Here is a 20,529-nt window from a genome sequence, read left to right on the forward strand (position 1 = left end):
AAAACTTGTATCTCAATTCCTCAGTTACTCAAACATTTTTTTAAGTCTCAAGATGTAATGGAAGTGATTACGGTTCCAACCATCAAACAGCACATTTGGAAAACTAAACAGCCAACAGCTATTACCCGTGCTGAAACTCCACTAACGGTGAAGCTCCACTCATAGCAAATAAAAATGTGATGGTGGAAGTTTTATTGTTTTATTTTGGGGTAAGTTAACCAAAGGATTCATCTTTTGATTGTACAGGAACATGAATGTTTTTTTAAAGAAGGAAGCAAAAACCTCAAAAAGGCAAGGCATCACAAAGGCCAGTATAAATTTCTCTGAGGACACTCTGAGGACACTTCTATGCCTGCTATTGGATTAGGTGGCAGCAGATAATTTTTTTTAACCGATCGATTAAATGAATATTAATGCTTATAGAGAACTCTTATCTTCTCTATGCAGTCGGTGGCTTACCAGTGGTGGTTACTTCATTGTTAAGTCTATTTTTAAGGTCAGGCTTAAGACTTTCCTTTTTGATCAGGCTTATAGTTAGGGCTGGACTAAACCATCCCTTAGTTATGCTGCTATAGGCCTAGGCTGCTGGGGGACGATGCACCAAACACATGTCCTCCTTCTTTCTTCTCTCTCCTCTCTCGCATCCTCCACTTTCTTTTCTCTGGCACAGAGCTCTTGCCCTCTAATTTCCTATATACTACTAGTCATACAATTCTGTGCTATTACTATGTAGAATGTTTACTGCTGTGTGTGTCCCACCCCCCTTCCCCCCCTTCCCCCCTCTTCCCCCCTCTTCTTGTGAGTATCTCTGGCCTGGAGTGGTGTGTTTCCCGTGGAGCTCTATACTACATCTGTTGTCGTGGTCTCATCAGCCTGCCCAGTCTTCATGGAATCCTGCAGTTATCCACTCCTACCTGAATGAACAATTCTCCAACCTGCCTATGATTCCTCTTACATTTTCAAACTGTCATGTAACATCATCAGTTTGTATCATAAGATTCCACATGTACACTTTAGTCAGATATGTGTATCTATGACAGATGTATGTTTATCTTGCTGTTCTCTTCTCTTCTCTCTTTGCTGTTCTCTTCTCTCTTTCTTCTGTCTGTACCCGGCTGGCCTTAGGCAGATGGGTCCCTCCATATGAGCTGGGTTCTGCTCGAGGTTTCTTCCTGTTAAAAGGGAGTTTTTCCTTGCCACCGTTGCCTTCAGGCTTGCTCTGGGGGTTTCAGGCCGGGTTTTTGTAAAGCGTCTTGAGACGATTTGTATTGTTATTGACGCTATATAAATAAAATTGAATTGAATTGAATTGAAGTATCGGCTTTAAGCGACCTGTTGGCTATGTACCATTGCTCTCCAGAGGTTTAATTGGATTGTATTAAATGCTGAAGATTGCATCCCATATTGATTGACAGAAGGGCTGGGAGCATGTCCAGAATGTACCCTACCTCTCACTCAATGCCAGCGGGAATAATGATCCCTTATACAATAACGTGGCTATACGTAATGGATGGATGAATGGATGCAGGGATTGATGGGAGTTCTGCAGTTTATTTTAGGAGATGGTATAGGCCACCAAGACAAGTCGTCAATTTGAAAAAGAATGAATGTGAACAGAACAGGTATTTCTAGCAATCTGAGAATTGTTTGACACCTTCACGGCCGTCATAGGTTTGTAATCTATTGTCTCCCATCATTTTCACTGAAAGAAACGTTTGCCAGTCAATTGTTTTGTGTCTCCTCTATTCTAAGATCACATCTGGGACTCTGCCTCAGCCTGACATGCGGCTCTAATGACCTGTCATAAGGCAATCTGCGTTCGACTTGTGCGGTAAGCACTGTCGATAGTCCGTGCTCTTTCTGCCTGAAGCTTGAAGTACTGCATGTGTGTGAGAATGTAAGGATTGGAATGGATTACCTCTACAAAATCCAATTTGTTTTCTCCAGAAATGAAGTAAAACAGTGCTAAGCCGCAGTCTATCTGGGTGTTGCACTAACATCCAGCAATAATGGGACAGCTCTAATCCCGACCGGACAGGTGTCAACAGATCAAACTGTGCCCAGACATGTACCGCATCGAAAATCACCGTAGAAGCCGTTTCAAGGGCCTTTAAAACCAAGCCACACTATGTGGTGGCTGCTTTCTTTGGTGAGTGGGGCCAGGAATAATGATGCAGTCACATAACTTCCTGTACTCACACCATTGATTGACTAAGACAAAGCTGACTCTCTGTTTTTCACACCACGTCAAAGGTTCCCGCTGAAGCACTTACTGCAGGCCCTGATTGAAACGTTTTAACTATTAATCCCCCAAAGATACCGTCAAATGTTGGACCATTTTTTTTTTCCCAACAAGGACGTTTTCTTGTTTGTGGTGGAAGGAGTTAGCCCAGCTTTTCTTTTTTGATGTGTTCTCTTTATTTCCCCATTCACATTTGCTTTGACTAAATTGGTTTGCCTAATCACTCAGTTGCAGTGAGACACAGAATTTGCCAGTGTGTGTGTCCTTATTGCGTCCCAGATTACTGGCAGGGCTCATTGTGGTTTCAAGCTAACTAATGGGCAGTCATTTACTGGATTAATGAAGGAACATCAATCTAGCGCTAGGGCAAGCCCCGGGACTGTTTCGTTTGGTTACAGTCTAACTCAATATCCAATTTATGCATTAGAAATCTCATTAGTGTGCGAGTGTCATTACCTTTTTTTTTTTGGTTTTTCAAAAGCAAATCAGCAACAAACTAATACGTTTATACGTCATCTACTCTCATTTGTTTCTCACTCTTCGTTTTCATTAAGGCGTGAAACGCAAAATAAAATCAGAATTCAACAGAAACGTACAGTGAGTTAGTGAAGTTGTTATTTTTAAGTCGTGTATCTTCAGTGTCTGTCATTTCTGGGATGTGACAGAGTGGTTTTGACGTTGATGCTGAACACCGTGTGATAAATCCGACCACCACTTAGTACTCCTCAGGTGTTACACATTTCCACATGTGTCAAATCTTTTCTGTCTTTCTCCCCTCACAAACGTCACATCAACAATGGCGCGTGCTGGATTTTACTCGGCCCGCTATGAAATACCACTCAGCTTTCTGACACCTTTTTTCCAGAAGAAGCGATGTGAAATAGCCTTTAGATTACACAGACATGTTTCTGTAGGCTGCTTGAGTGTAGATTGACCCTTTGTATTTATGCGAAGGACTGAACATAAACACTTGAGATTCTACTCTCGCGCTAAAAAGGCTTTAGATGATAGTAACTGGATGACAGCCAATTGCTTGCGCTTGTCTCTTCTGGTTAAGGGTATGTTGGTATCTTCTACCGAAATATACCTGTGAGTACTTGCCATGTCCTATTTTAAGACGCTGATGAAATTATAGTATTTTCCGGACATCTTCCGCCATAGGCATGTTTCATCTGCTCGCCCGCGTTCCCCAGTGTTGCCGTGGTCATAAAAAATCATCATGTTCAAATAGACGGAACTGGCAAATTATTTATGCATTTCTCATTTAATGTGACGCAGATTGACTGCAACGAGCCCCTGTTAGCTGTAGTGAGACATTTTCTTTTTTAAAATTCATATTCATCATTAGCTCTGCCCAAGGCCACTAGCATACAGATGTTTGCTCCCCCATGCAAATAGATAACCTTGTATGTGTTTTGCTGCAAGAGCAAACAAGTGTTTGTATTCAAGAAATGGGAGACACTTTCATTCTTGTCAACAGAGATGGGCTGAGGAGCTGTAAAGCTGCCTCACCTGCTGCTGCTGCTGTGGAGCATCGAGTCGGTTGGTATGTTGTAACTAAGAGACAGAGGTTCGTCCTGGCAGATCCCTGGTGTTATTTATTTGTGTCAATTATTCTGTACAGCACGGTGTGAAAACATTATTAGCTTGAATCCTATTAAGACTAACTGACTGAATGTCCTCATTTCCTTCCCTTTGGAAAACATCAACATAGGAAGCGTACATCCAGGATTGATGATAAAGGTGTGTCACCAGCAGCACCTCTGCAGCTCACAATCAGCACCTTACACCTGGTTTGTTTCAGTCATTTCAATAGAGCCTATAGCTTGTCGTTCAGTTGAGCACTAACCAACTTCGGTGAGGTTACCAGGCAACCTGAGTTGACGTGCCAGATGGTTTGCTACACACAACCATCTGGAAAGTTGTCCTTGGAAATGGTTTGAAAAAGGGCTTGCCCTTTGGAGACCGTACTTGGCAGGTGATCGCATGAACCATCTGTCTGTCACAATTATAACGCGCCAAAAACAACAATCCACAGTTCCTCAGACCAGCAAGTTTAGCAAGTGTTCAGTGTAGCTAGCCATGTAGTCTGCACGTTGGCAGAAGTAGTTCCTTAAAGGATTCTGATTGGTCTGTGCCTTAAAGGGTTGGCCACAGCCTTAAGTGTGGTTTATGCCTCTGCAGGACTAGACGCCGTGACCTTGGCACGTAATTTACGCGCGTAGCCTACGCCGGTGCGAGCCATTTATACTTGTGCTCATGTCAGTCTGGCTTGCTCTGTAAAAACGCCTCACAAACGCTAGTCGGTGCTGTGTCTTTTTTGCCAGTTGGGTTAATTTTTGTTTCTACTTCCTGCTTCACATTCAACAACGGCGACTAAAGCTTTCACTGAAATTTCGCCGTAATTTGGCCGAAGACGAGTCGTACAAGTAGTAGTCTTTCTTCAGTGTATTCCATTTTAATTGATCCAAAGGCGGACCAGTCACAGCTCTTGCGGTCTGCGTTCCTGCAATGTGTAGTTATATTTTCGGGGAGGTGCATGTCAAGCTACGGGGGTTGGGGTCTGTGCTGTCGCCGTAGCTGTACCGTCAAATTGACGCAGAAGCATAAACTGCCTGTTACATTTTGAAATGTCTCTGGGGCTGTTGTGGTATTTCATGAAACTTCATAAGAATGCAGCTGCCTCTCGAGACAACAGAGCAGCTGAACGAATAAGCACAAATCATCCCATAAAATCACAATGTGTCATTTTTATAAACCAGAGACGCAGTCTGTTTTTCCTCCCAGTTTCAGTCTTTCTGCTAAGCTAAACTAAACCACTAGTAGCTGTGGATTCATATTTATCAGATTAGAGTGGATTAGATGGCATAGTTTGAACTGTGCAATCATGCTTTTAATTTAGGGGTTAGCCTGTTGGCTGCTCAGCTGAATACAGCACAAGTTTTCTGTCACAAGTATATTGATGGTTATATAACACGTTCCATTATGGCCGTTGCACCAGTCACTCCGCTCTGCAAAGACTCTTTGGCACAGGACTACTATAATTATTATTATTGCAATATGACATTTTTTTTCTCAATGTGTCTTTTCCCCATGGTCTTTGTAGTACAGCAATCATGAAACATCAAAGTGGTAAAAAAAAGAGATATGACATCCGTCCTTTGAGGTCTGCTCGGCTGTATGTAAATTTCCTTTTCTCCCTGCCGTCTGAGTCCATTTACGTCGGCTTTTCAAGACCAACCTCATACTAAGACCTGCATACAGATAAATTCTGGCAACGAGGAACTTGCACTTACTGGCCGCGACTGACTTTGCCTTAGTGAATTTATTTATTTGAACAAAACAATTATTTTTTTTCTTAAGATCCGTTTTAATCTTTATTTGAGGCACATTGTGTTTTCTTTCATCTTGCCTCACTGATTGAAAAGTTTGCAGCACAAACCAAAGTGATATTTCTCTTCTTTAATCCCAGCCCCTTGTTATCCAGAAATGAAGAAATTGTACGGTTTGTAATTGTCTGTCTGGCACATTAACCTCAGTGACCCAGCATCCTGCGGCAATTGCATGAAGAGAAAGCTGCTTTTTTACCATCTGTTGCTTATTTTTGTTTGTAGAGCCAGGACTGAACTTGCCTCTCTTTTCGCAAGGACACAAAAGGAAGATGTTGGACATAAAGCTTTTTATCTGTAGAGGTTGTACACAACATCTAAGACTCAGAGAAAACTACTTTGGTGATAGCATCACCTTGCCGGAGTTGTCAACACTTTTCCAGAACAGTCAACTCATGTCCATCTTCTATATAACGTTGCCTCTACACTTTCCTAGGGGAATTGATTTTTCCTAACCGGTCACTACAGACCAATGTAACCAGCTGGACTTACTGTACAACAGTAGCCTTTGCCGGTAACTCTGAGACGACAAATTCAAAGGTCTGGATCCCAGGCAAGTGATCTCTACCAGTTTGATCACATAACAATAAAGTGGTCTGACCAGGAGAAATCTAGGAACCCCCACTTGAACATCTTTTTAAAATAGGTGATTTTGGTACATCCTTTTCAACCACGTTCATGCAGATGTGTCAAATATTACAGTTACAAGGCCTTGACTCTTTGAGACAGTCCTCTCAGGAACAACTTAACAACTTCAGTGGCTTCAGCAATAAATTTAAGTAACACCTTCCAGAGCACTTTTGATGAGAATAAAAGAAAGCAACAGTGGAGCTTGGGGTGGATGGATCACCCACTGTTTCATTTAGTGATAGTGATTTGTGAAGGTGAGTCATTCCCCAAGGTAGCTTTACTTGACAGTAAATAATCGTTTGAAAATAAATAAATAAATTAAAAAACCAATAATAAAGAAAACGTTTCGTCACCTTAAAGACCTTGGATTGAATTTTCCCAGGGCTCAAATTTAATTTGGTTCCTCTTTTTTTAATTAAACTAAAATGTCACATATGTGTTGTTGGGATCAAAACCACTTTCATAATTTCTTAGTAAATTTTAATTACTCAGGATACACCGAGACATGATAATAAAGCATATCTGAATACACACAGACCCAAAAGATATTCATTCAGAAATAACAGGCGTTTGTTGTAGCTAGGAGACATATATTTTTTTGTTCAGCTGCAAAAGAGTTGACCCAGCACATTTCAGACGCTCTGACAAACTGTTCCCGCTGTGGCATAAAAACAAAAAGGTGCTTGCCCAGTTTGGGAGTTGACTCTTGATATTTTAAGAAGGCCAGTGCTTGATGACCTGGGTTGTCTGAAAGACTTGGCTGATCGCTACTTGGGAAACACAAAATATTGTGCCGGAATATTCCAGTCTTTGGGCAGGAGAAAGAGCTGAGTAATAAATAAACTCCTCTAGTTAGTATTAATGGATGCAGTTTAAAAAAACAGAGGAAATTGCCATCTGTATTTTGTTACCGTAAAAACATTTAGATTGCACAACCCTGATAACCACGTTCCAAGATTTTTAGTTCAAGTCTTCTAATCAATTCATAAACAACACTAAGGGCAGATCTCCAGCCCTCATCCCTCCCCTGAAAAATATTATTCATACATTTTTTTAATCTTTGAAGACCATATGGTATTTCCCACAGCAGTCAGGTCTCTCTCTTTTTTTTTTTATTTGCATACTCCTACCTAATTTTAAGCAAGCTATTCTGAAATCATTAGTTATTATGCTTTAGGAATATATTTTAGGAATAATTCAAATAAATATACGTATATAGCATTCAATTTGTCTAGAATTTTTTGGAAACTAAATTATTCTCAGCCAGTTTTATACTTTAGGACGCCACACATGCAAGTCCAACAGAATATTCATTAACAACCCTGTTTACTCCCACCGACCTTACTATAATTTGTCTTCAGTGACAACTTGGTTATTATTGTTTCTTATCCAAAATAAAAGAATGAATTGATATCACTCTGCAGCTTTTCTTTAATGAAGCACATTTGTTCTGTTCTGTAGCTTTCAAACTGCTCTTATCACTTGTTTGTTGCGTAATCGCCTCGAGGCAGGCTACTTCGGGACAATACTGTTGTTCAACTAGTTCTTGGCACACTACATTACTATCATTCTTTGCCTATTTTCAAGGCTCCCTTTTGAATTGAAGATATATGTGAAAAATATGATGTTTTAGAATATCTAAATCCTCCTATTTTACTTCTTACTGCCTGGTAATCTTAGTTTGACTTAAAAACTAATTTTATCAGAGAGCTTTTTATCATTTTACAATATCCGAAAGTGGTTTGAGTAAAAGACATTTTAGTGCAACGTTAGCATTTCCCAAAGAGTCACATTAACCCAGGTTCAAATACACCAGAATTGTCTTTTAACCCTCATGTCCTTTTCCCCTCCTGTTATCACTAATCTCAGATATACCTCAACCTCCTGAGCGTCACAGGATGTCCTTTCAACATTGTTTATGTAGCTGCGTGATCAAGAGGCCGTCTTTGTATCACACAGACGAGCGCTGGCCACCACGGACTGTGTTTAACTGTAAACACTGGGGGAATGATGCATGCTCTTGCTCTGCTCTGACACTCTCAAAATCCCACTGATTCACCGACGATTCACCGTGCTCGGTTTGTTGTTGTTGAACATCTTAAGAGATGTTCTTTATATTTTTAACAGCAACATACATGTGCATGCTTATATGCGCCGTATGTTCAAATTAAGATACTTGATTTAGTTTAGTTTAGTTTAGTTTAGTTAATTCGCTGTGATGTGCACAGTTGCACTTGCCAAAACAATAAGTCTAAGAATCTGTCGTGAAGCCTCATATATAATATCTAGCCTGGACCCCATCCCAAACTTTCCTCACTTACAACATTTTTGTGGGGGAAAGCTGGTCTGGGGTCACTCTGATCTGTCAGGCCGGTCAAATTGTTCGGGTTTGGCTTAAGAACAGAAGATGAAAGAGTAACAGCGACTAATCATATAGGCATACAGGCTCAGGCTCTGAGCGCTGTTGAGTTTAATTTATTCTCAACAAAATGGCTTTGATTGATTAAAGGGATGTATAATTGCGTAGATATAATTTGCTTTCTCTGTTTCAGTGGAAACACGCCCCATAATGAAATCCCAGTGGCTTGTTAACAGACTCATATTCCCGTAAGAACTGAATCTGGCTACCCCCGCTTATAAAATACCCTGTTTGTATTAAGTTTTCTGGGAGTCTAAATATGGACTCTTTCAACATGTTATTGCCTATTGAGAATGTAGTCACATTTCATAATGATTGAGCCTTTAAAAGAGTCCAGCAGTCTTTGTCATATAAATTGATCTATATACTGTGTTCCTCTGTTGCGTCATAGCCCCCCGTTGCTGCCCACTGTCCACACTGTCCCGCATTATGAGATGTGTCATGCCCACGTACATCGTCCTGCTGCTCACTAGAGCACCAAATGTGTGTGTATTAATATGCTGCAGAAAATAGTCCCCAACAAACGCTGCAGTTTTCTCTTTTTCACGTTTGAGTGACGTATCATGAAAAGTGCATCTCCTTTTTAAATGCCTTGTCTCCTCTGTGAAGATCTGAATGTCCAGTAGGATCAAATAAGCTGGGGGATAGAGGCGATGCCACAGGCGGTATAGGGAAGTAAAAAAAATTAAAAAAATATCTATGAGATGCATCTCATGCAACTTGTTGAATAAGAATTAAACATTGGCATAAGATTTATGCCAATATAAGATTTCCTTTCGGAATAAAACCACCAGAAACAGGCAATTACCAATGCAGCGTAGGCTTTACCAAAATTATAGTTGACAGGGGAGTAAATTATATTTTCAACCTGTCATTAAAGCATAAATTAAACATAATTAAAGTTAGCCTGGGTCGCTCTGTGCCCTGTGCTACAAAAGGCAGAAATAGAAGGAAAGCATCATCTGCTTCCGTTGAATTCTATAAATTAAATTAGGTGTATTTAAACCATATTATAATTAACATACATAAATAATAAATTAATCTATTCCAGTCATGTGTCCAAACATAAAAACGGTCAATACAGAAAATCCCATCAAGTCAGAGCTATAGTGTCAAAATAACCAGCTCTACATTTATGCAGCTTCAAGAAAAGGATTGGTCAAACTTTCCGACTTTCGTAAGAAAATCTAAAAATGATGGGTGAACGTGTTTATCGGAGACGTTCGTGGTTCCTTTTCAACTGAGGCAGTCCAGTTAAGGTGTGTTCAGTTCAGTTTGCTCTGTCCACGGGGGTAAATGCAGGTGAGGGGCCTTTATGTCGAGGAAAGGCAGATGAATGAGAGCTGTGTGCAAGGAGGCAGGAGTGTGAGAAGCTTGGAAGATAACTTATCTGTGGCAGAAGTCCGGGGATTTCTTCCACCAGACGCTTGCTCCCAATATATTTTGGCATATAGAGCTGATTTTGGTTATAGTTATTTATTTTACTTTGAAAAGCATAATTGCTTTCCTCGTGAATGTATTTTATCCAAAAACCCTTCCCCCCCTTCCATTCCTGTCTGGGTGGAAAAGGATTGGTCTGGTACAGTGCATCACAGTATACTTTAAAACAGTCGTTGGATTTCACCCTTCAGACGACTGTTGGAGGACTCTTTAGTAGCAGAAGACGTCGCAGCTGTGAAAATATTTACAATGCATGCATAGTGTAAAGGTAAAACCGTCACTTTTAGGTTGGACTGTATCTTCCTGAGAACTTCAGCGCCTTCATTTAACGCCCCGCCACTGTCATCAGACAAAAATTTGGACTGAATGCCTCACCAATAGCAGCCACCTAGCACGGTTTACAGCACGACTTGCGTTAAGTCATAAACTCTGAAACATTTACTCAAAACAAAAGGTGCCAAGACCTCTGTTTGGATTACAGCAGGGACTCGATGATGTCTGTTTTGTCTCTGGTGATGTCAACTGCTAGGTTTTCCTGTCCGGCCGGCCCCCTGAGAGCTCACAACATTGTGGTGGACTGCGTTCCTAATTATCACCCAGAGACGATCCGCTGCAGCTTCAGGGCGGGGAACGATTCCTTGAAACGCTACCAGACGGATGGATTGTTCATCCATTACCAAAATTAGCTTAGGAGTTTAGGCTCAGGCATTTTATTACCAAGCAATAATATTTATGTGTAGGTTAATCTAACACCGGCAGTACGCTTAATAAAGATTACGCCAAAGTTTCCAGGAGTTAAGAAGCTATTTTTCATTGGTAGTTGCAACAGAACTCACCCTCACTCACTCACTTTCACTTTCCTATTACACTTCAATTTCATTGAAAATGTAAAATTAACTAGTGTTCTTAGATTCAAGTCGTCTTTATTGTCACTTTTACGATAATGAAAACATTCAGTGGTGTGACACATAGTCTGACCTTCTCCCATTTGTGACAGACATGACTACTACCACACTTCTTCTACTACAACAAATCATTTGACACAAAATAACATGTAAAAACTACAGACATGCAAGTGGAATCAATCAGTACTGTTATGAATCAATACATTATATGTACTGTTATATGCACTGTTATAAGTGCTATATAGTTGTTATCTGGTGATAGGTTTTTTTGGGGGTTTTTTGGACGCTGTATTGATCCCACAAGGGGAAATTATCTCCCTGCATTTTGACCCATTTAGACGTTCACACAGTAGAGTTAACAGTCGGAGCAGTGGGCTGCAGCCTCTAAGGGCCGTGCCTGGAGAGCAGTTTGAGGGTGAGGTGCTTGCTCAAGGCACCTCAGCCATGGACACGGGGGGAGGTGAAAGGTTTGGTAAAATGTAAAAGGTGCCACTTTAATTTCTGTAATATTATAATATTTTTTCACCTTATGTCTCCTAATAAAAGCGCTGAAATGAAAAAAAATGAATTTTTTTTAAATCTGTTTCAGATAAAAAGCCCACTAGAATTTCATGTTGCGCTCATTTACTTTAACGGCGCGAAACGGAGCGTATTAAAAAGAGGCTTCACACTAACACATGACAAACTGCAGTACGCTACGTCAGACACGGGGAGTTAGAAATACAGACCAGCCTCTACTACAAATCTGCCTCTAATAAAACATTTATCTACAGTAAAGCGAGAAACTGTACACATGTTGACAGCTGCATTGATAAATTCACATGTAGCGCCAGGTGAGGAATTGCTTTTGTTTCACGCTGGTCCAAAGATGCTAACACTGGATGACACCCTGACACTACCTCTAACCAGGGAATAAGTTTAACCAAGGCTGGCGTAGCTAGACTCGGTTATTACAAGACCATGAGTCTGGTAACACTCCACTGGGACTTCATTATGGGGCTTGTTATTGATACAAATAAAAAACTCCCTCTACACCCAACTGGATAGTCCTACAACCAATCAGAGCAGCGACGGATGTGACGTTAAGCAGTTAAGGCATTCCTGACAAATGCCAACGGAGCAATTCCAGACCAACATTGTGGTCTGGCTTCCAGGCTAATTTTAACCTGCTGTATAGCTCATTAGTTTTAGTGCTCGGAAACATCGGCCTGTATATACTTGAATTTTATTTCATAACATTAATTTCACTGACAAACGCACAGGGACTTCCTGTGGATTTGGATCAGATGTGGAACACACTATCCTGCTTCCCATAACAGTATCACAGTAATGGCTCTGTCTATTGGCTCTGCCGCGTCCTATCAAAATGCTGCAGTTCAGAAATGGATTGAAGCCGCGTGCACCAAATATACTCTTACTAAATATTCATCATTTTTCAGAATCAGTAATTATAGGTCGGGAGTGGTGTTTTTCTTCTTCTGTTCTATGTAATTTCCCTCGAATTGCATGTTTCTCGTATATGACACCATCTCCAACCATGACCGACTCCATCCGTTGCAGGTGGTGAAGATGATGATCATTGTAGTGGTGACCTTTGCCCTCTGCTGGCTGCCGTACCACGTCTACTTCATTGTGGTGGGTCTCAACGTGCGCCTGAACAGGTGGAAGTACATCCAGCAGGTTTACTTGTCGGTGCTGTGGCTGGCGATGAGCTCCACCATGTACAATCCCATCATCTACTGCTGCCTCAACAGCAGGTGAGCAACGACAACAACAACCAAGGGCTTGTTTTCTTAAATTTGACGAGTGCAGTCAGTGAGTATGCACTGTATGGAAATAGTACTTACATCTACATTTGCTGTGCGGTTCACTGATTACCTCACCTTACAGTAACTCCTTTAGATATCTAAATGTGCTTCACTTGGTATAGCATGGTATATACAGTGTACATGGCTTAAAGTAGAAGAAAACATAAAACATTCATCAGAAATAAAATATTATAAAATGCCAGCTGGAAAAACAACCATTACACAGATGTACTATTCTGATTATGTTTTTCTTTCTGGATCTTTTTAAACTCTTCCCCTCTGGACATGCCGCTAGGTTTCGAGCTGGCTTCAAGCGAGCGTTTCGTTGGTGCCCGTTCATCAAGGTATCCAGCTACGACGAGCTGGAGCTGCGCTCTACTCGGCTGCACCCAACCCGCCAGAGCAGCATGTACATGCTGTCCCGAATGGATACCACCATGGTGGTGGTTTATGACCCTGCCGACGGTGACGGCGGCGCTGGCGCTGGCTCGGCAAGGAAGCACTCCCTGCCCTCGAGGAAGAGAAGCTACATCACCTCTCGTCACACGGAGATCCCCGGAGGCACTGATAGCAGCGCCAAAACACAAAACGGAGTCGCTCCGAGCGCTCAGCCTGAAGAATTTTCTTGAAGGGCACGTTCGCAGGCGTACATACGGCAAAACACTTTAAAACATTTGCATGAAATGAGTTTTACACAAACGCATGATACACTGTAGACTGAAGTAGCCAGACTTGTCAGAATATGGCTCTGGTAATGCCGCACATGTTTCAACCAGTATAGTGAAACAAAACACCTCTCCACCTAATTGGAAAGTCCTATAACCAATCAGAGCCATTTCAACAAATTCAACTCTGTGGTCCAGAGGATGTGGATGACTATGTTACTCTTCTACAGTTTGGTTGGTCCAGCAGATCTTAGCTAGAGCATAATCAATTTCGAACAGAGCGGCTCCAGACCAACTCTCCGCCACACGCTGGCCTCCACACTAAATACGCTGTACATACCAGCTTTGCACATGGTGTTTGCTTAGCTATGACACAGACGCATGGTAAAAATGAAGACGTGGTTGTTAAAACAAGTGGACATTACAGACTCTGTTAATGAAACAAGCCATTAACTCTTCAGCCAAACAATCAGTCTGTTGAGTTAACATTAGCACATTAAACACAGCCAGTGTGTTTGTTAAAGTCCTGGTCCTGCAGATCAATTGACGGATAAGGAAGGAAATTATACAGCTCTGTTTGGGGATTAAAGCACACGTCCGAATGGTGAAACAATCTCTAGAGATAATCTAAAAATACAATTGAATTATGTAAGTATGTCATAGTTTTCCTTTCCATCTGTAATAACTGGGAACTTTATGTGCTCCAGAGGACGGACTCTGAATCTATTTACCCCTGAAGCCACGGACAAGCGGCTGCAGTCATCAATGGAATAACTACTGATTGAACTCTGGGCGCTCCACGTGTGACTCTGAGTTTGAATTTCAGTTATATAACTGTTGTAAGGAACATTTCCTGGCAAATGGCAACCAGCCAGCGGTGAAATCCAGTATAGACTGGCAGCATGTCAATACAGAGGCGACTAAATGAGCTCGAAAAGCACACTAACCAGCTAGGGGCCAGTTTGTCAATGTCTCTTTCATTTTTACATTTTCAACTCAGTAAAGGAAAGCCACACGGCCGCTTGCTTTAAATGCCTTTATACATTGGATAATGAGAGCGCAGGACGGTTTGGGCCTACTGCTGCTGCTGCTGCTGTGGGTGTTTCAGCGCCGTATCCCCATGTTGCATCTTAATTTAACTCGCAGCCTGTGTGCACAGCAAGTGTGGATATTGCGCTTGGCAGTGCACTAACCTGTGCCATACAGGGTTTCTAGATTGATAAGTGGAACCATACTGTGACAAGTGGGATTATATAAATTATACTGCAGGAACAGCGCACCCCCTCCGACTCAGTGCACAGCAAGGCACCGACATGGCCGCCAGTGATGATGAGAAAACAACCACTGTATTTAGAAGTATTGCTGTATTTGCTTTAGGGAATGAAGTAGTCATCAGTTTTCTGTTTTTAATTTTATTGTTCTGTCACCAAACGGACCTCATTTTGAGATAATTCAAATAAATTATATTAATGTTTTTACCGTCTGTAAATACAGTGGAAGCTAAATGGTTCCGACATTTTGTGATCACATTGTCAAAAGGTTCCCAGGCATCCAGTTTGTCACGTGAGAAAACAAAATGCACAAATCTTCAAAAATCTATAAACGCAGCCACGAAAACACAGTGTAATTATCCTTTGAACCAAGCGTTTTGAATGTCAGGAGACTTCATGAAAGTATTTACTTAAGAATGTGAAGAAATACATGTTGTGCATTTCCGTATAATGTATTTTAAATATTTGTATGTGGTGATCAAGCCATGCCAGTGTTCTCTCTGTATAAACGTGTTTGAATGTACAGCGCAATGTGTGCCTCTCTCCGTCGAGTGTTGACCGTGGTGTTTTTGTTGTTTCTTTTAAAGGATAAGTGGTTCGCTTCAGCCTGAGCCTTGTTTCTTTTTCTTTTTTTAACCATCATGCAATAAAGTCTGAACTTCACTACATATTTTTGTCCCTTTTACTTTAGAGGGAGCACTTGTTTGCATTTAATCAAAAAGACTCAGGCTGAAAATCACTATATTATCCTATAAACCTATTATTATGAAGTTATAATTGCTGGCCATAGTAGCTAAACCATAAATATTTTGGTCATTTGAGCTGAGGAATTGTTCAATGATGATACTGACCAAGTAACTTCTATATCATTTATCTCATAGTAAAGCCTCCAAAAAGGTTTTTATTGCTCTGCGTTGGTCAGTAATGATGTATTTGCTTAATGTAGCTTTATTACAGTGCTCTTCTTTACACTATTATGCGTGTTTACAAGTGACATGACATGCTTATGATGAAATGTAGATGTGAGTCGTTGCAGAAATTTTTAAGAGACAGTGTTTTGTGTTAGTTGTCAGAAACAATGCAGGCTATCGTGGTAATCCGCAAACTGCGTGACCGGTGGGAAGAAGTTTACCAGATCCTATTTAATCTATCTGGTTTTGTATTTGTGAGATAGTTTTCACTTATTTTTTAAAATGCTGTTATTGGATTGTGGCACGTGCTGCCGTAAATACCTGTGAACAGGAAGCCGAAGAGATGAAATAATCACCATTATCAGCTGAAAACTGCTACTCCTGCATTCCTGAGATTAACAACACACCGAGCTAAAACATGACCGCTGAGATCCGACTGAAAATGCTCTTTTTCATCCCTTCAGCTACTGTTCACCTAATTCTTTAGTGACTTAGGAGACGCTGTCACCAAAGAAGCTGCCTGAACTTGGATCAAGACAAATGCGGATTATGACATTAATTTGACCTTTGATAAAGTGCCAATGTGTGCTGTCTTCTCTGTGTTGCTTTACAGAATTGTTTAATAAACCACTGCAAATTCATGGTATTGCTGTGTAAACATCCAAGATCCAAGAACTCATCTGTCATGATGAAACTGTCTGGGGGGACATGTGAGGTTGTGCTCTTTGGAGCAGTTTTTCAAAAAAATGTCAAGCGATTAATGAATCTGCAACATCTCTTTGTTGAAATTTACACAAGGGAGTAAGAGTGATTCAGTGTGTGGCCACTGGGCTGAATAAACATGTACATGAACAAAGGGAGAAAATTAACGGCAGAAAGTCACTGGAACAAGACATGATACCCCCACTCTATCCCCGGCAGTGAGAGTAATTGCAGAAACACTGTCGGTGCGTGTGACGAAAACCTCCAGCCCCTTCTCTTCTTATAGAGCTCTCCATCAAGGAAAAGCCACATCTATGGTAATTTGTGTTTGTCTCCATCACTCATCATTTCCTTGACCGTCAGAGACAATGAAAGAACCCAGGTTACATTTGTAATTCTCACCTCTCCACCATACTCCTAGGTTCTGTAGGCTCTGTCTCTGTTGCTAGCACTGCTTCCATCTTTAGCTCTGCTAACCAGGGCCCGTATTCCTAAAGATTCTGAGAATCCTCTCAGAGAGCTCCTAACTTAGCCTAAAAATTCCTAGCTAGGAGTCTTAGCTTAGGAGTTATTCCAGAAAATTCTCAGAGAACTCTGAGCAAGGAATGGACAGAAACTCTTATCTTAGTGAGGAGGTGTGGTTGACCCCTTTGCTAGGTATGAGTCATCATTTCAAGAGGTGTGATTGGTTGATCCTAAAAGCTCGATAAAAATACACTTTTGGTGCTAATGTGCCTAGAACGGACCATCAAAGCAAGTAGAGCTCCCCCTAGTGACTGGCTGCAGTATAGGTCATAAGCTCCACCTTGTGCCAAACGAAAACACTAAAATACATGTCAAATATTTTTTTTCAAGAATGGTTTCCATCATTTTAGGTAGTTAATATAATGTTGATGCATGTTCAAGTGTCAATTTTTCTGATAAGTGACATAATGGCGATGACCAGTTGCCACACCAACCACTGCGTAAAGTGAGAGTTGTAAAAAAAAAAAAAAAATACAAAAATGAAAAATAAGTACAATGTATAATTCAACATTTCTTTATAACTGGTGGAGGTAGAGCAGAGTGTAGCATTAATTGAATGAAAAAGGAGCTGAGTCTGGCGGAAGTGTGGACGTGTCGCAGCTCCACATGCCTCTACTCTCGGACCGTACTACGCAGACTCTGGCTCCAAAGTCGGAAGACGGCGCAGCCCATATCCCCAGGAAAATAGTGTCAGTTTGGCCAATTCAAGGAAGTGGCGACAGGTTATCCATATTTATGCAGTCCATGGTCAGGAGGACAAGCAAACCAAGCAATTGTTTTGGGCCCTGAGATGACTAAATCGTTGCATATTTTGCCTCCACCGTCATAAACCCTTGTAAACCTACGATGCCTACAGCAAATCAACAATACTCCTCAAGCTCCTCTGGAGGCCCTCTTCTGTACACCAACAGACTGTCGAGCAGGGTGGATGGGGATGCTGATTGTGATGTGCATGCCGAGACAGAGACTTCGTTGGCATTTTGTAAACTCAGGGTTCAAACGCAACTAACATTCAATTACAGGCAAAAGTCCTGCACTGTAACTTTGAAAAAGTGATTTCTGAAGCCAAACTGGTCTGTCACACTGACAGCAGTCAAGTTTGGTAGCGCATCGGTGTTTTCCCTTGTGACGAGAATACTCCAGTTTAATGACAGGAGGTTGTTTATTCTGTAGGCAGGCAAATGCAAGAAAACCACCAAGTGAAGCTGAAGCGGATAATGAAGGATGAAACAGCGCGAAAAACTGGGAAAGTAAATTATCAAGCATATCTTTCACAGAAGGACCAGCCAGGAAGACATGAAAAGCCCACCTTGAGAAAACACTGAATCACAAGCATTTGTTTTTTTACTCGTTCAGGATCTGCTTGTTAAACCTACAGAGGACCCAGATAAAAACGTCCCACATGTGACACAATGGCCACCCACATTTCCAAAGAAGATAAGCTTTTTTTTTTTTTTTTTAACTGTGAACAAACACGGATCTGCACCACTAAATAAGGAAACTGTTCCGCAGCAGTCCGTGTCTACCTCCTGCTGTTAAGGAGAGCTCGTCTGCTGGTCTGTGTCAGAACACTTGGCAGGACAGTCATTTTTAGCGCAGCGTCTTACCCACCACAGTGGTTAGTGGCATAAAGCTGTCAATTTCCTTAGCGCTAACCAAAATACACACTTTGTGCCAGCTTTTCCTCACGGTTGTGGCCACTTACGTTTAATGTTAAGAAAACCTTGAATGAATCTGTATCAGTGATTTCATGTAATCTTAGAAGAAAAAATGTTTTACTGCACCTTCCTTACGTAACTGGTACGTTTTGTACCAATTAGCATACGGTATCTTGGCATCTGCAAAGCATCAGGAATCCACAGCTTCTCAGGCGAGAGAACATCCAGATTATTTTCACCTGCTTCCAACATTTGCACTGCATACCTCTGGCAACTGAAGACTTTAAGCTTCCAATTTGAAAGGATCGCCTTGACTATGGGCTTTCTTCAAGCACCTGAATCTGGGGAGATGAAATGTTCTGACACAACTTTTATATCAAGGAGTTTGGTTTCTCTGCGAATTCCATTTCCTCCAGAAAGATTCATCTTGCTCAGGTGCTGATTAGCATCTGTTATATAAAAAAAAAAAAAAACCCGCGGAGCAGGGTAATTCACTATCTCTATCATCTTAATTCATTTCTCAATCATTTTCTCCATCTTCACCTATTCCGTAAGGTAAGATACTATATATGATTAAACATTCAGCAACAAGCTTTGCGTAATTTTACAGAAAATGTAATTTAACAGCAGTTTGTGTGCATACACTAGATCAACGTACATGTTAAAGAATATAACATATAACTGATTTATGATGAGGACTCTCTATTACCACTGACAGGGATGATACGTTTTGAAATTCTGAATGAGTCTCTGGCTCTGGTCTCACGCCCAAACACACAGAACATCGCAGCGACATTCACCAGTGAAATAAATAAATAACACACACGAGCACTTCTTATTTCCTCTACCTCATTATCATCTTCTGTGAATTCACAGCCAGGGTTCATGCTGCATTCACAAACAAATTATACAGAAGGCACAATTCACAGTACCCTGCAGTTCATTAAATTCTACATGTGCTCGCCAGATGTGCGAGACTCCCCATTGCTCTTCCTCATGCTGAATAAATATTTTTGCACGTCGTTCCTGTTAAATCATGTAATACAGAAGGAAGGAAGCTAGAAAATGCCCACAGACACTACAGGAGAAGTGAATAACATTGACCGTATTGTGATAATCCAGTGTTCTGCTTTTGGACCTGGCATTCGTGTGGATGTTACTTAGACATGTACCACCCACCTAGACCAGACCAGGCACCCCCACCCCATAGCAGTGATCCACTGAGGCCCCTCCCCTCAAACCATAGGACCCAAAGTCCCCTATTAACAACATCCTGTTGCCAGACACCACAGGACACCCTCAGAAGGACCATGTCTGTCTTCTATCTTCCGTGTCATAATCTGTTATCATTAAAAAAATAAATAAATCACACATAAATATACCAAATATATGTGATTTTAAGAGACTAAATATAAGTAAATACTGCAGATTGATATATTCAAACGTTTGTTCAGTCAAAGACCAAGAATGATTAAATGTGCTGTTCAAGACCACGCCTCTTGATATTCAAAGAAATTTATTTGACCAGGTTAAATAGAAGAGAAAGATAGGAGATCGAACGGAGGGGTCGAGGGGTAGGAAAAGAGAATTGAATAGCGACTGATGATGATCCTTGGACGACTGGACGTAGGAACCAAGGGAGAGAGTTTCAGGGTGGGGGCATATCTCTGGAGGCGTCGGCTCCTTGACCCCCTGGTTCCTGCAAATAGATTATAAAGGAGAAGAGAGAACAGAGAGGGTCGGGGTGGAGGGGTTTGAGAACTGAGTCAAACGGGCGAGGAGAGGTTAGCTGCGTCTATATAGGCAGGTGCGGGTAATTGGGTGTTTGAGGCGTGGTCCTGTTCCTGAACCTCAGTTATTTAACTTCGTTACTTGTAGCAGCTCCACACCGACCTCTGGAGTCACCACTGTTTGAGGCCCCTAGTATGCCACGGAAGATTTAACTCTCACCTAACTCTTCCTGC

General features: G+C 41.3%; 1 protein-coding gene across 1 annotated transcript; it reads left to right on the forward strand.

The window, feature by feature from the left end:
* Nucleotides 1-12,442: 12,442 nt before the first annotated feature.
* LOC311503632 (neuromedin-K receptor-like) lies at nt 12,443-17,236 on the forward strand. Its single transcript, XM_084566469.1, has 2 exons — nt 12,443-12,782; nt 13,129-17,236. The coding sequence occupies exons 1-2, from the start codon at nt 12,532-12,534 to the stop codon at nt 13,460-13,462; spliced, it is 585 nt and encodes a 194-aa protein (XP_084422595.1). The 5' UTR covers nt 12,443-12,531; the 3' UTR covers nt 13,463-17,236.
* The last annotated feature ends 3,293 nt before the right edge of the window (nt 17,237-20,529 follow it).

The sequence above is a fragment of the Chelon labrosus genome (genome assembly GCF_963514085.1).
Source record: "Chelon labrosus genome assembly, chromosome: 2".
In the NCBI taxonomy this organism is placed as follows: Eukaryota; Metazoa; Chordata; class Actinopteri; order Mugiliformes; family Mugilidae; genus Chelon; species Chelon labrosus.